Genomic DNA, 13,689 nt, shown 5'->3' on the forward strand with positions numbered 1-13,689 from the left:
CCTCCCACCTACTTTTTTTTTTGTAATGGGTAGAGAATCAGTGGAGTGAAAGAAGTGGGTGGTGTATTTTGGATAGTTTCTGAAGTGGAAGGAAAAGATCCATTCCCTTCAGATAAGTAGGGAAGTGTAGTGATAAATTTTGTCACAAGGGAAGTTCGTGTCTGTACATCAAGTGTTTCAGAAGCAGGTTTTAGTAAACAGCATAGATCGAAGACTGGGGCAAATACATGTTCACCTTGATATTTGAAAGAGAAGTTTCAAATATTACGGATAGATTGAAAATTGAAGGAGATGGACATCAGAAGGGAATTGCAGCTCTTGAGATACGGCATGTAAAAATCTATGACAGTGATTTAGCACAGCAAATGCTGTAGCAGTGGTCAGAGCAAACTGTTTCGGAAAGGTTGTGGGTAGGCAGGAGGAGAGGAAATAAATGGCAGCACACAGGAGACCGCGATGGCAGAGATGGATCGTGAGGTGAAAGGAAAGGGGAAGGCAGAGAGGAGTGGGATTACCACAGATGTGAGCGTCCCCCTGAAGTTTTCCTGTCAAGATGGATGATTTCAGTCTTGGTAACATCAAATGGAAGGAAATTTTGAGAGGGTCAAGTGCTGATGTGTGAGAGTCAGGTACTGAGGGAGTCCAAGAAGTGGTAACTGGAATTTTAAGGGTTTATCTGAAAATGACTTAATGAATGACAGTTTGGAATTTTATGGTTATTTCAGTTGTTCCTTTGATTACTCCCTCTTAATTTACAGTAAACCCATGTTTTTCCATCTGCAAATCTCCCCAGCTAACCAGTACATAAAAGGCAGGCTGGTGCATTTCCTTCTCGTACACTGCAAGTAGTAACAACATCCTGCAGCTGATGCAGCACTTTGATAAGATTTTGCAGTTGCTAATTGGAAATTGATAAATAAGGATATTAATGATCCATGAGAAGGAACGTGCTCGACTTTATGTCTTCTCAGTGTGTCAGTGCAGAGTTAGGTACACTTGTGTACAGCTGAAATGAGTGTGATCAGCATAAAACCCATCACTAGGATTGAGCTTTGGAGTAACAGTCCAGCTGAAAAGAGTTGGTCACTGAAGGAGTGATGCAGGAAAGATTCTGCATGGTTCGTGTCCAAGGCACAAAGTGGAAAGGCTGGAATTAGGTCAGGAGAAGAGTGGACTAGCACAGGGGAGACATTGCTGTCCAGACATTTGCTGGTGGGTCAAGGAATGTAAGTGGTTCAAGGGAGCTGCCATCAGTGAAATGACAAAAAGTAGCTTTGCTCACCTGATACAAGCCTGTAATATATTGGATCAGAAGGTGAGAAAGTAGAATCTAGAGTTTTTCAAGAGACGGTATCAGCTGAAGGAGGAGGTTTAAGTATGGAGGGTGTTGCATGACAAGGGAGGTTTGGCATGAGGGAAGGTGAAAGCATGTGAAGCTCCGTGTTAGTAACCAAGGAGGGGAAGGAATGGGACAAGAGCTGGTGGGAACAAACATTTTATCTGATGGACATGCTGAGTTCAAGCCCAAACACCTTCTGCTTCCCCTGGCAGTGAGTATTCTGGGAATCCAGGGCTGCTCCCTCATGTCTGCAGCCTGAATCAGACTCCCTGTCTATACGATTGGTGATGGATTATGTAGTAAATGGGTGTTGCCCTTGTTACCCTCCTTTTTTTCCAGCTTATTATTCTTAAGTAAGGCATTTAATCAACTGTGCATCTTTGGTAGCCTGAAAAATGTAAACACTTTATGGAAAGAAACGTAAGCATTAAGATTAGAAATAAAATATACTTCTATCTTTTAAAAGGTTTATCTTTACCCCTAAATACGCTGATTGAGCTTATTCTTTTTTGCTTAGTCCTTGTGGGCTGTTAAATCAGTTGCTTTTTCCCATCTCAAGGAAATGCATCTTTGACACTTCTCATGACCTGAGTCACGATGCTGTCACGGAGCCAGAAAACATCCTCAGCGGTCATGGGTAAAAGAGCAGAGCTGCCGAGGGTGTGTGGCGGGTACAAGGGGGACAGATTGCTATGGTTTGTTTCAGTTCCTATTCTATGGGTGTTTCAGACAAGCCATTTATTATAATTACCCATGGATATTATTATCAAGTTCTCAAATGCAGTGGTTCTCAAGGCACTTTTTTTTTTTCCACATAGCTCGGGATAAATCCCGTGTATTCAACCCCGGGTTGAATTCAGGTGCTAAAATATTTGTTCTTGTGGTTGCAACTGGAGGGAAAATAAGGCAGAGATGGAAAGGTGGGGATAAAAATCACAGATGTGTTAACATGTAGTTTATCATCAATATTAAATTGGAGTAAGCTCAGCCCTTTGGGTAAGGGGCTGCCATTAAACTTTCCCTATCTCCTCACTGAACACATCTGCACACAGAGATGTCCTTCAGAAATTCCCAGCCCGGTTCATTTTGTAGTTTCTAAGACAGGCTGATCAGTTTTTCTGACTGTGCTGTCCCAATACAAAAACAATTCAACTCATAAAGATAATTTTATTCTGTATCATTTGGAAGAAAAGTCTGAGACACCAAAATTTTCCGAAGTTTACAATGCTGAAGTGTCTCGGAGTCATCCCTGAAAGAAGGCTTTGAATTCAGAGCTGTGCTGATCTGAATTGTGATGGATAGACACGACGAGGGGCAGCAACAGTGCATTCTTGTTTTCTCAAGCGCTTCATCATTCACCAGCAGACAGTGTTAACAAAATTCCCATGTGCAAGAAATCAGAGCAACAGAGTCTCTCCACAGCGCCCGGAGGCTGCCTGCACGATAACCTCATTAGTGCAGTGTTAGTCTGAGCTCACAGAGTCCTGTCCTCTGAAGAGTTTGCGAACTCCAGTCCAGTGCTGTGGTAGCCACAGCCTCTGGCCCACAGCTGGCTTACACCCACATGGAGGGGAGGATGGCACTGCTCCTTCATGTTTGTTTGCAAAATACTCTGCAGCTACACCCGTAGTAGTTACAAGAAACTCATCTTGCATTCTTCCCATCTGTGGATTGCTGAAGGTGCAAAATCTGTTTCAAAGAGGATGGACTCGGCCCTGGCTGTGCCTGGCCTTTGCTGGAGGTGACCCAGCAAAGGGTGGCCAGTTTGGCTGATTTGGCTGGTAACACCATCTGGAATAGCCCAGCTTAAGCGCTGCCAGTGCTGCCTGCGCAAAGCCTGGAGCCAACAGCTGGCAAACCAGTTTGGTTGGGTTTATTTTGAGTTTTGCCCATACATGGACTTAAGCTTTGCACAAACAGTATTTTTAGTTAAATAAATCCTGAAAAATGATGATTATGCCAGACTTGTGTGTGTGGTGCTGGAGGGGTTGTTTTCTAAGGAAATGCCACGAGACACCTTTATTTTGCAGCTCTTTGAGCAGCTATAGCACAGCAAACCAGTGTCTGTACAAAGCAAGGAGGTGAAACAGCAAGGGAAGAAGCAGGTATTTGTGTCGGGTTTTCAAGGAGTTCTTTGCACAAGGCAGTTGACCCTGTAGGTGTCCTCACACCTGTTGTGAGAGGTGTCACAGGGCTCAAGACATTGTTGCTGTTCTGGCAGAATGGTTTCCTCTCCTTTTTGGTTCCTCTGGACTGTCAATGTAATTTCTTTTCCATACAGGAAAAGAAAAAATACACATGGAGCTAATAGAAATGACCAACCATAGATCACTAATTGTGTAAGTAAAGGATAGGTTCAAATCCAGGTAGAGCTTGAGGTTGGAACTGTTCTTTCATGATCCATCTTTGGCCAGGTAGAGGCACAGGCAGCAGAGAGGTCGTGGGAGTTCCTCCTCTGCTGAGGACAAGAGGAGATTATTGGGTATCAGTGAGTGAGAGACTTCATAACTGATGACAAAGTTTCTGAAACTGAAGATAGCAGAAAAACTCCAGAAGGAAGGGACTGTTACTAGGCCACGTTCAGATTTTGAGTGGATGATGCTGAAGTTCAAGGAGCTCGGGTGAGAGGGCAGGGGACTCTGTCCGAGCAGTGACTGGGACACTTGGGCTGGCGCTTGTGCGTCTCGGCAGAGCCCTCTGACTTAGGAGCTGTCACCATCACATGCCTTGCCTAGATGCAAACAGAGAGCAAGCTCTGCTTTCTTAGGACAGCCGTGAGATTTAGTGCAGCTGTGTTTCCAAAGGTTCCATATCAAACGGATTTAAATGTTACAAAAACAACCGGCTGCGTTATTTTCTCCCATCCATTCCAATGGAATCAAGTTAGTGATAGGTTTAGCTCTGAGTAGCTACATGATGTGTGTGCATATGCTGTAGCTAAATCATAATATTCTTCCTTTAATGGATCTGATTGTACTGGAAATATTGAGGGTTAGGGTGTGAAATGAGTTTAAATTTGATAGGACACAATTCAAGGAAATGGCAATGTAACTTTAATTGAGAGGCGATCGTTAACTAAAATAATTAGTTTCCTGACTTTTTCTAGGAAAATGTCTAACATTTTACAAAGAAAGATAACACATGTTGGACTGAATAAAACAAAACATGAAAGAAAAAGCCCACTTTGGCAGTAATTAGGGCTCTTGGTGCCGGGTGTGTTTCCCGGGCCGGTACTGAATTTGTCTGTCAGGCTCTTCCAAGGACTCCGTGAGCCAGCATTGCTTCCGCTGGGTTCTCTGCTCGGGTCACAAGGCAGCGTTTCTCACCAGGGCGCTGCTGTTTCCTCTTCCGACTGTAGTAGATTACAGATTATACTGGAACATGTCTGAGGAAAGGTCAGAAATGAGGGTGAAAGTCTTGGAACTGAAGCTGGGAAGCTTTCCATTCTCATCCGGGAAACTTTTTGTATTGAATAAAAAGCAAAGCAAAATAAACCAACACATCCATGACACTCCTGTTGTTCCTGCCATTTTTTGCCTAGCAGTACGAAAGGATTTTCTTTCCCTTGCATTATACAATTAGGGAATGTTTAGCTGAGGAATCCTCAGTGTTACACTAAACAGAAATAATGGCCAAACATAGTTCATTTTCCTGTAACTTGGCCTCCACATGATTGCATAGCCCGGAGTTACTGCGTTTTTATTTACCAAATTATAGATGTTTATATGTAGTGTTAATGTCAGTAGACTACGTGGTACTCTTTGAAATGGAGTCTGTTAAATACTGGAAGATATAAAACCTAATCAAGTGGGGTTTGAATTTTAATGACACTGCATTACTAAGCTTTTTGTATTGGAGTAATGGAAGAAAAATGGAAAAAAATCAACATAGAAGCATTTTATTATAAGGCTGAGAGGTGCTTGATACCACTTTAGTTTTTCAAATAAAGTGTATCGAGAAACTAAAATCCTTCTGATCATTACTTTCCTCCCAGAAAAAATTCTCTGGGCCGAGTCCTTTTTGCTTTCCTCGCTGACAGTTTACACCAAAGAAAATCCTGTAGTGCCTGGAGACATGTCATACGCATGCTGAAATGTAACAGGTAAAAGGGTTTAGTTTCAGTTTGTTGATAACTTAGTGTTTGCATCCCTTAGGTGTGAGGGTGTAGTTTTGGTTTTAAACTTGGCTGTGATTTAGGGAGCTCCATTTCCACGCACAGATGGGATCTGTGGTACTGGTAGATTCAAACTCAGTTGAAATCAGGTGAGAAGTGATTTGGTTGCGTCAGTGTGGAACTATGCGTGGACTAAAGAGCAGAGTAACGGGAGCTGCATCCATACCATTCTTTCAGGATCCCATGAAGTATTTTTGCGACACTGTGTTGCAGCTGAACACTATCCCTGGGGCTGGGGAATGTCCCTGCCAAGCTGCATTTGGATGTATACTTTTGTCATTAGCAGTGCCAAAAATCAGGGTGTTTCTCCTCCTCTCTCCTCTGTTGATCTCTGACAGCAGTGCCCCCAAATGCTCCTCTCAAACACTGACCAGTTTGAAATCTGGCCTGAATTCATCAAGGCTCTTAGTTGATCAGAAGAGGATATGTAATTGTATTAATTGCTTTCAGTTGATTGATTGCTTTTTGAACAGTGTTAGAAGCTTGCAAGTCTTGAACATATTCCCCTTGATGCAGCTTTCCTTTCTTATCCAAAAATACAGTTTGAAAACTTAAAAAAGTGTAATTTGATCAAATGTTTAAATCTCATAATCAGGCCTAAAGAGTAACTTACAGATTTAACACTGATCGTAAATAAAATAATTGTAAGTAAAATTTTAGCTGTTGATAAATTGACATTGCAGTGGTGGAGGTGTGTGGAGAGCTGAGGGTGTCTCTGCCCAGGGGTTGAGGAGGGAAGCAATGCCGTGGGACCACGAGCCTGTCTGGCCATACCTGGGAGCTTCTCCTGATGGCTTTTCCACAGATGTCCAGCTTTGTCAAAAAACACTAAATCTTGTGAAGTTTGTTTTCCTTATAGCATCTGTGTTTTATAATGGTGCTTTTAATTTGTTTTTTCTTTGTCTGCTGGGATTTCTTTTGTCCGGCACTTTCAGGCCTCCCTTTTTTCCTCACTGGAAGTGAGTCTGTTAGTGATGGCCGGTTTGGGAATACAGCCTGGCCCGGCCGGCCCGGCAGCCGCTCCCTCCCTCTGACAACAAAGCCCATTGTTGTTTTCTTTCTTCACTTTTATCCTCAACTTAATCTATTTCTGCTTTGAGTGTCAGTGGAATAAAATGTCTGGAAAAGCGTGGCTCAGGTTTTGTGGGGATGAGATGGTGGTGGTTTTGCAGACTCTCAGCAAACAGGTCCAAAACCAGAACCAAGGATTGGGTTTTCATGTCTCAGTAGGCAATGTTTACCCAACATAAGGCTGCACTTGCAAATAAACTTGTCAGACTCCAGAGCCACACAGCATCCTCAGCTTTTTGGAAGTCCTGTAGTAAAATTAGTAGGAGATTCACCAGCCTAGGCTGGCTTTAATATGTTCCATGCACAGCTCTGATACGAAAATCTTCTCTATGGCAGCCCATGGAAAGACAAATACTTGACCCCATGCCTTGCACGGGGTCCTGAGGGCTCTTGGTGATTACCAAAAGAAAAGTGCCCCCTTGCTTGGGATGCTCAACTGGAAATGATCCTTTAGAGGACACGTTTGCCATGGAATTGTGCTGGTGATGATTGATTGCAATAAAGGTATTCCTGGAGGAGTCTGTGGGATGTGATCTGTGTGTGTCAGTCTACAGCCATTTACAGTTAAATGCACTGTCCACATGTCGGGAGGTAACTTGAGTTCAGCATTCTGCTGGATGAAAAATACTGGATATTTCTACCCGACTTAAACTTTGGCTTATTTGTTGCTTGTCCTTTGACAGTGAATCAACAACGGCTTGAGCTGTAGAAATAATGTTGATGCTTGACTGCATTCTTTGTGCTCTTTTGGCCTGATCTGACAGCCCTGTGTGCACACACACTCCTGTTTGCTGCAGGAGTTTCCTACTTGGAAGGGCTGGAGGAACGGAAGGGTAATTTTTCGGATTCCTGGATGGGTACAGCAGCACACCAGAAAATTGGGGGGTTTTCTTTAACCTTAATCATCCCCTTCATCTTAATATTATTGTAGTCAGATTTTCAAGAACAACTTTCCTGTCTAAAATAATTTCTCTCCTCTTTGTAGCATTCCAGCTTTTAATTTTTGTCTGGTATCACTTTTAATTACATTTTTTGCAGTTAAGCAACTGACTGTTGCAGCAGAAAATGCAGGTTGGCAGGCAATGGTTATTGTGACATATGTTTGGTGTTTACAGCTTTTCCATTTGTCACAGCAGAATTTTTTTATCATGTTTGTGCTGTGAAGTGCTGTGTGTTATGAGGTCTGGTTTAGTTAATTTTTTATTGAGGTTTGTATATATCAGATTAAGCTACACTTCCAAATACATAGTTACAAATTAAATGCTTGACCTCCTGAATGTTTTTTGGTTTCTTTCTCCAAGAAGAATCATCTTACATTTTAGTCCCTTTCAGAATCTCTTTTACATTTTCATTCTTTTTTTTTGTTTAGTACTTTTTTTTGGGTTTAATTATGTGTTCTTATAGGTGAGCCTTAGAATTTGTAAGATGTTGTTCCTATGATTAATAAAAAACTCTGAAGGGATGAGTTAATCCTGTAGTTTTCTAAGTATCCCAAACTGCCTTGGGAGTCCTCAACTTGTATGGAAGCGAAGCAGCTCATCCTTGTGTAGGAAGGACATCTGTAAATTCCTCATGTCTCTGTGCGCAAATATTCCATTGAAGGTTTTGCATGTGGAAAACCACATGAAGTTGGGAGCAGAGGGCTCTGAGACATTAAATGTGCCTTGAGAGGGGAGAGGGAGCTGTTCCAACACAGCCTTTGGATCAGTAGTTCAGAGTTAGTCATTATATTCTGAACAAGTAAAAGAAAACAAATTACAGACATTTAGAGCCCCCTCAGTAGATACTGTCAGTGTTTGCTGTGCCTGTGTGGATCCAGGGGAATATGGGAGAGGGAAACACTTCCAGGGAGGCCTTGGCTGCAGGAACAGTAACTAATTAGACAATAATGCACAAAACTATTCATATGTCTTCCTGCAAGAACCTAAAGTGCATTATTAAACTAATCTTTAAAAAAACTAATTGCATCTCAGTCTTATTTAAAACTGAGCTGGGATTTTTTTTCCTTTTCCCTTTTCTTTTTATTCCAAGTTGGTGCAGGAAAATTGCTATTAATGAAATCTGCTCTCTGGGAACTTCAATAGGCTTGTCCTTCATTAAAGCTTTGCTATTTTTCTTAAAACCTATTGATGGATGCTCAGGCCAGATACTTATCTCAAAATACACTTTGTAATTTCATCATTTCTGTTACTGTGCTTCTCTGAGACACAGAGGTCTGGGGACTTTGCAGAAAAACCCAAATAAAACCCCCAAGCTTACAGTTATATAGGATTAAAAGAAGGGTGAAGGAAGCATTGAGTGTCTTTAGGATGATGAGACATTCATTAAGATTTTTCCGCCTTCCTTTTCCTATTTTCAATCCATCTGAAGTACCATTAAAGCTTTTCAGGCAGCTTCCTGTGAGAAACCCTTTGCTGTGCTGTTTTTCTTCCTTGAAAAAAGGTGGCTGCTCTTGAGGCAGATTGTATGGATTTGGCCTGGGATTTGTATAATATCTGTGTAGAATGCATCGGTTGTTTAGGAACCTAATTCCCAATATGGTTCCCTTTTGATTAAGAACAAAGCCAGCGTTTCACAGCATTATAGGAACACAGAAAAACAAGTTAATGATCTAAACCTTTTAATTCATGGTTGCTTGTCTATTTAAAGTACTTTTGATTCTGCTATAAACAGACTGGCCCCTTTTTTTGTTTAACTTTTTTCTTTGGTTTCTTCACATTTCTTTCTTTACTGTCCATGAAATTTGGAGCTAGTTTCCTTTTCCAACTGAAGAATGAAAGGTTGTGACTACAGAGTGATACAGCGAGTAAGAAAGCGTATCCAAACTGGGCGCCCATCCAGCACAGACCTCTTTGAAACCAGCTAAATTTAGGGTTGTTGAGGGTTTTTTTGTTATGTTTCTCTTTCCTTTTTTTCAGTACCTATGTTTCATTTTCGTCTTTTTGAAGGAATATGAAATTAGTTACTTTTTTGATACTTTCTTGATTTTTACATGTAGTTTAGTGTGGCTTTATTTGACATAGTTACTTGATATTTTCCTCCAGCCTTAGTTCTGCAGATGATTATTCTGCGTGTCTTTATCCATCGAGACAACAAAAGCGACCTTTTCAGGACTTCCAATTACCAACACTGTATGTGGTACTTTAGGAAAATAATTCCCTTCCAGATACTCCTTTTTTTAAGTAGGGAATTGGAATCCAGAGCTTGTCCTTCAAATCGAACTCGAAAACTTTTCGGTGAACAAAACTGCCAGGCAAGCAGCAGCAGCAGGAAAAAAAAAGGAGGAATAATTTCCCTTGCATGGAAAGGAATCCTTCCTTATCCCCATACGTAAAATTAGTAGTTGCTTCTTCCACTGTAATTTATTCTTTATCTGAAACAAAGAATAATTTTTTAGATCTTTTTCTTTTATTACAAAAGAAGTTTGTTATTTCTTTTTTCTTTTTTTTTTTTTTTGGTCTTTTTTATCTTATTTCAGGCAGATGTAGAAATGATAAATGAAGAAAAAATTCCAATAATGTGTTTTATTGCATCTCTATTCCATCAAGGTAAATTGAACAGCCAAGACACTTATAATAACTTCACAAACAACAATCCCGGGAATCCTCGACTCCTGCCGCTCCCAAGTTTGACTGTGGTGTTGCCTCTTGCTCAAATCAAGCAGCCAATGACATTAGGGACCATCACCAAACGCACAGGGTAAGTGGCACAAACCTTTCTTAGCCTTTATGATTCATGTACAAATCATTTGTGTTATTAGCGAGAATTAGTTTTATTCCGTATTTTAATTTCAGTATATGTAACTTCATGGCAGCAGAAGGGGGGGTGGGAGGAAGAGGAGACTGAAAACATCAGATAAATAAATACAACCTGAAAACAAACCTCTGTAAATTCAGGAATATTCATTCGGGTGGGTCAGGAGAAGTTTTAACACAAGGAATTGGAATGAAACATAAGCAGAGCTGTATTCAATCAGAATAAAATATGGTTTTACTTTTTTTTCCAAGTTTGTTTATTTTGATTTCCAACCTTTTCAAGCAGAAATGATTTTTAACCATCAGAACTGGAAAGACAGTAAGCCAGGTTGAGCAGAAAGGCAAAACTTAATCCTGCTGTTTTCTTGACCTTATTTTTCCTCTGTTGCACTGTTCTGGACTGGGTAATTCATGTGTGGATTTCCACTCCAGAGCCAGCTGCACTTTGGTACTTCTCCTGTGCCATGATAAAGCACTTCAACATATTTGTTGGGAAAAGTTCCTCTAAACATATATATTATAAGATTTTATGAGCTTCATAAACCATAGCAATTTTAAATTAAGTTATACTGTCCAATAGTTGATATTTTTCTCTTGCTAAACTTGAAATATTCTTTTATTGTAATTAAAGCTGCTGGGCGATGATTACATTTTTCCTCTCTCATTTTCTGGTTGTTTGAATTCCTGAATATTTTCCAGTTAAAAATATGATAGATCCATTAGTTTACAGAGGGATTTTATATTTTTAAGGAAAGTAGATTGAGCATGGCATGTGGTTGGACAAAACAATTGAGAGTCCTACAGCTTCCTAACCTTCTCCTGCATTTTGGCAAACGCAGGCACTGCCTCTCTTGCTTCAGTGCTTTCTTGCTCAAACCCTGCTCATGAGGTGAATTTTACCTTGTGTTTCATGAACCGGGAATTAATTTTCAGGGGAGAGCTTGTGAATATTCCCTCTCTCCCTGAGTAATTCCCATATTCTGTGCTTGAGTTCAGGACATACTGTAAAATCCCTTATTTGGGTGCCCTGGGTGTGCATGCTGACAGAAGCTGGGGTGTGTGCACGTGTGTATCCATTCGTGTCTATCCAACAATCCACTCCTGCCCTTGCCCGGAATTTCACGGGGCTTGTTGAGCCAAACATGAACCACGAACACGCAGTTGCCCCAAGCACAGAGAGAAATTCCTGAACTTCACAGGTAATTGTAAATGGAACTTAAGAAACAGTGAAGAAACAGTTTGAGGGTCATGTTGAGGTTTAGCTTCCTCCACAGACACATTTCAGTTGCTTATTTTTGCCTTTTTAGTTTTCTGCTCACAGTTTAAACACAGGCGAGGGAAAAAGATTGTGCTGCTGCTCAGGTGAATTTTGGAAGCATATCTGGGTGTGATCCTGGATGAGGATGGCAAGGGAGGTGAGATCAGGGGGAGGTTATCACAGGGCAGGAAGTCACAGTTCCTCAAAGAGGGGAAATACCAAAAACTTGACTTGAAGAATACGGCCAGTGAAGGACAGAAATGTAAATGTGGGCTCCCAGAACTGGAATAGACACTTAGAACCAGATGGGACACGGCAGAGAAAGAAATTAAAAATTCACCTGAGGGCCTGCCAGGGGAGGTAGGTGATAGGGGAGCAGTGAAGAGAAGGATTTGGTAAAAAGCTCTTGGTTTACAGTAGTAATTAGTGCAAAATTCATTACAAAGGTTTCCTTAATGCTGTGGCAATACTAGCAAACCTTTCTAAAACTGTTACAATTGTAATAAGTCTGCAATATTTTATTTAATGTTTTATTCTTAAACATCTAAAACATAGTTGGAGTGTTCATATTCGTAGTTTTCCGGTAAATTATACTATTCACAAACTGTCTCTGTTTCATTTTATGTAATTTTTAAAACTAATTAAATCTAAAATGCTCAGTGAGGCTTATGTAAAGGGGAAAACAACAGTCATGGGAAATACCCTGCTGTGTAAATAGAGTTTTCATGAATGAGGATCATAATTTTCAGCAGAGCCCACGTAGCCTTGTAATGCTAAGCCGAGAGCTTCCTTCATTTGTTCTGCATCCAAAATATTTGATGAAAGTACACAAAATTAACATGAAAAGCTGTTATTTATAAAGCAGGGATTTAAGAGGAATGCCTAGGATCCAAGAAGCCTGGCATGCCTAAAATGACCAAATTGAGACAGCAGCCTTAACTTAAACCTCCAGGGGGCAAAGCGTGTGTTTAACATATTTAACATCTGCCCTCATATTTCTGCAAACACATAGCACTGTAAGTCTGTGCAGTGTAATATTTCGACAGGACAGGGACCATCTGCCTCACTGGGAGAAGTGTAGGAGGCATGTATTACTGCAAATGGCAAAAGACAGATGTATTTACACCTACATGGTCAGCACCTCTAAGCACTGCTCCAAGGAAACAAGGCTCTTCCTTGGGAGCAGCTGCTTAACCTTGCGATTGTGCAGTGATCAGAAAAGGAGCCGGGCTCAGGATCACTCAGCTTTTCTAGTCGCTGCTTAGCCGCCCTCAAAGCAAGATTCCTCTCCCGTGCTTGTGACTTTGAAAGAATTAAAAATTTAATCTGTTACAGCACATTTCTAAAAAGAAAAAGCAAGGCTAAAATACTGTATAATTAGAGGGCGGGATTTGTCCATTTTATTTGCTTTTAACATCAGTTGCTTTAATATGAAATCTTGATGAAGTCTTGTAGATTTTATTAACTAAAAGGTCGAGTTGGCGTTTGTTCTGCTGGTATCCAAGACAGCAAAATATTTTCCAGATACTGAAAGAACTGATCAGTGCTCTTAATATCATGTGTCTGGAACAGAGCTGCAAAGCATGTCATGTTGCTTGACAGGTGGAATGGCAGTAAATTTTAAAAAAGTGTTCCCTGTAGCCCTATGGGAATGAAAGATGGAGTCTGGGATTGTGTCATGACCGTGCTGTTCATCACCGATGCTTTTTTCCCCCCTGCAAACATGCAGATTTTGGAACATGTTCTGATCAGTCACTGCTCTGAATACAAGCCCCATTGTCAGCATGAAGTATCTTGGAGCATCCCCTCCGCCTTCCATCGCTATCCTTTCCTTCTTCCCTGCCCTCTGCTTCTTCCCTTGCTTTTTCAAGTCTCCCAGTGTAATTTCCACACCTTCATCAAGCACTTAATTTTGTCCCTACATTTTGTCATCCCATTGACTGGCTTTCCTGTAGTTTGTGCTGTTGACACATTCTGAGGAGCAGGGAGGCTTCCCAAAGGGGCTCTAGCACTAATGAGTAAGGAAGCTTCTGATGTTTTAAAGATTAGGGGGGAATGCAAGACAGCACAAGAGCTGCATTTAACAAGTCTT

General features: G+C 41.0%; 1 protein-coding gene across 9 annotated transcripts in view; it reads left to right on the forward strand.

The window, feature by feature from the left end:
• Window positions 1-13,689, forward strand: part of BCAS3 (BCAS3, microtubule associated cell migration factor) — a 301,373-nt gene that overhangs the window by 87,005 nt on the left and 200,679 nt on the right. For all 9 annotated transcript variants that reach the window (XM_017730953.1, XM_017730954.1, XM_017730950.1 and 6 more), the window contains exon 16: window positions 10,133-10,283. In XM_017730953.1, coding sequence (XP_017586442.1) covers window positions 10,133-10,283 — 151 coding nt within the window. The remainder of the gene's footprint in view (window positions 1-10,132; window positions 10,284-13,689) is intronic.

This window comes from Corvus brachyrhynchos, unplaced genomic scaffold (assembly GCF_000691975.1).
Source record: "Corvus brachyrhynchos isolate BGI_N302 unplaced genomic scaffold, ASM69197v1 scaffold283, whole genome shotgun sequence".
Classification (NCBI taxonomy): Eukaryota; Metazoa; Chordata; class Aves; order Passeriformes; family Corvidae; genus Corvus; species Corvus brachyrhynchos.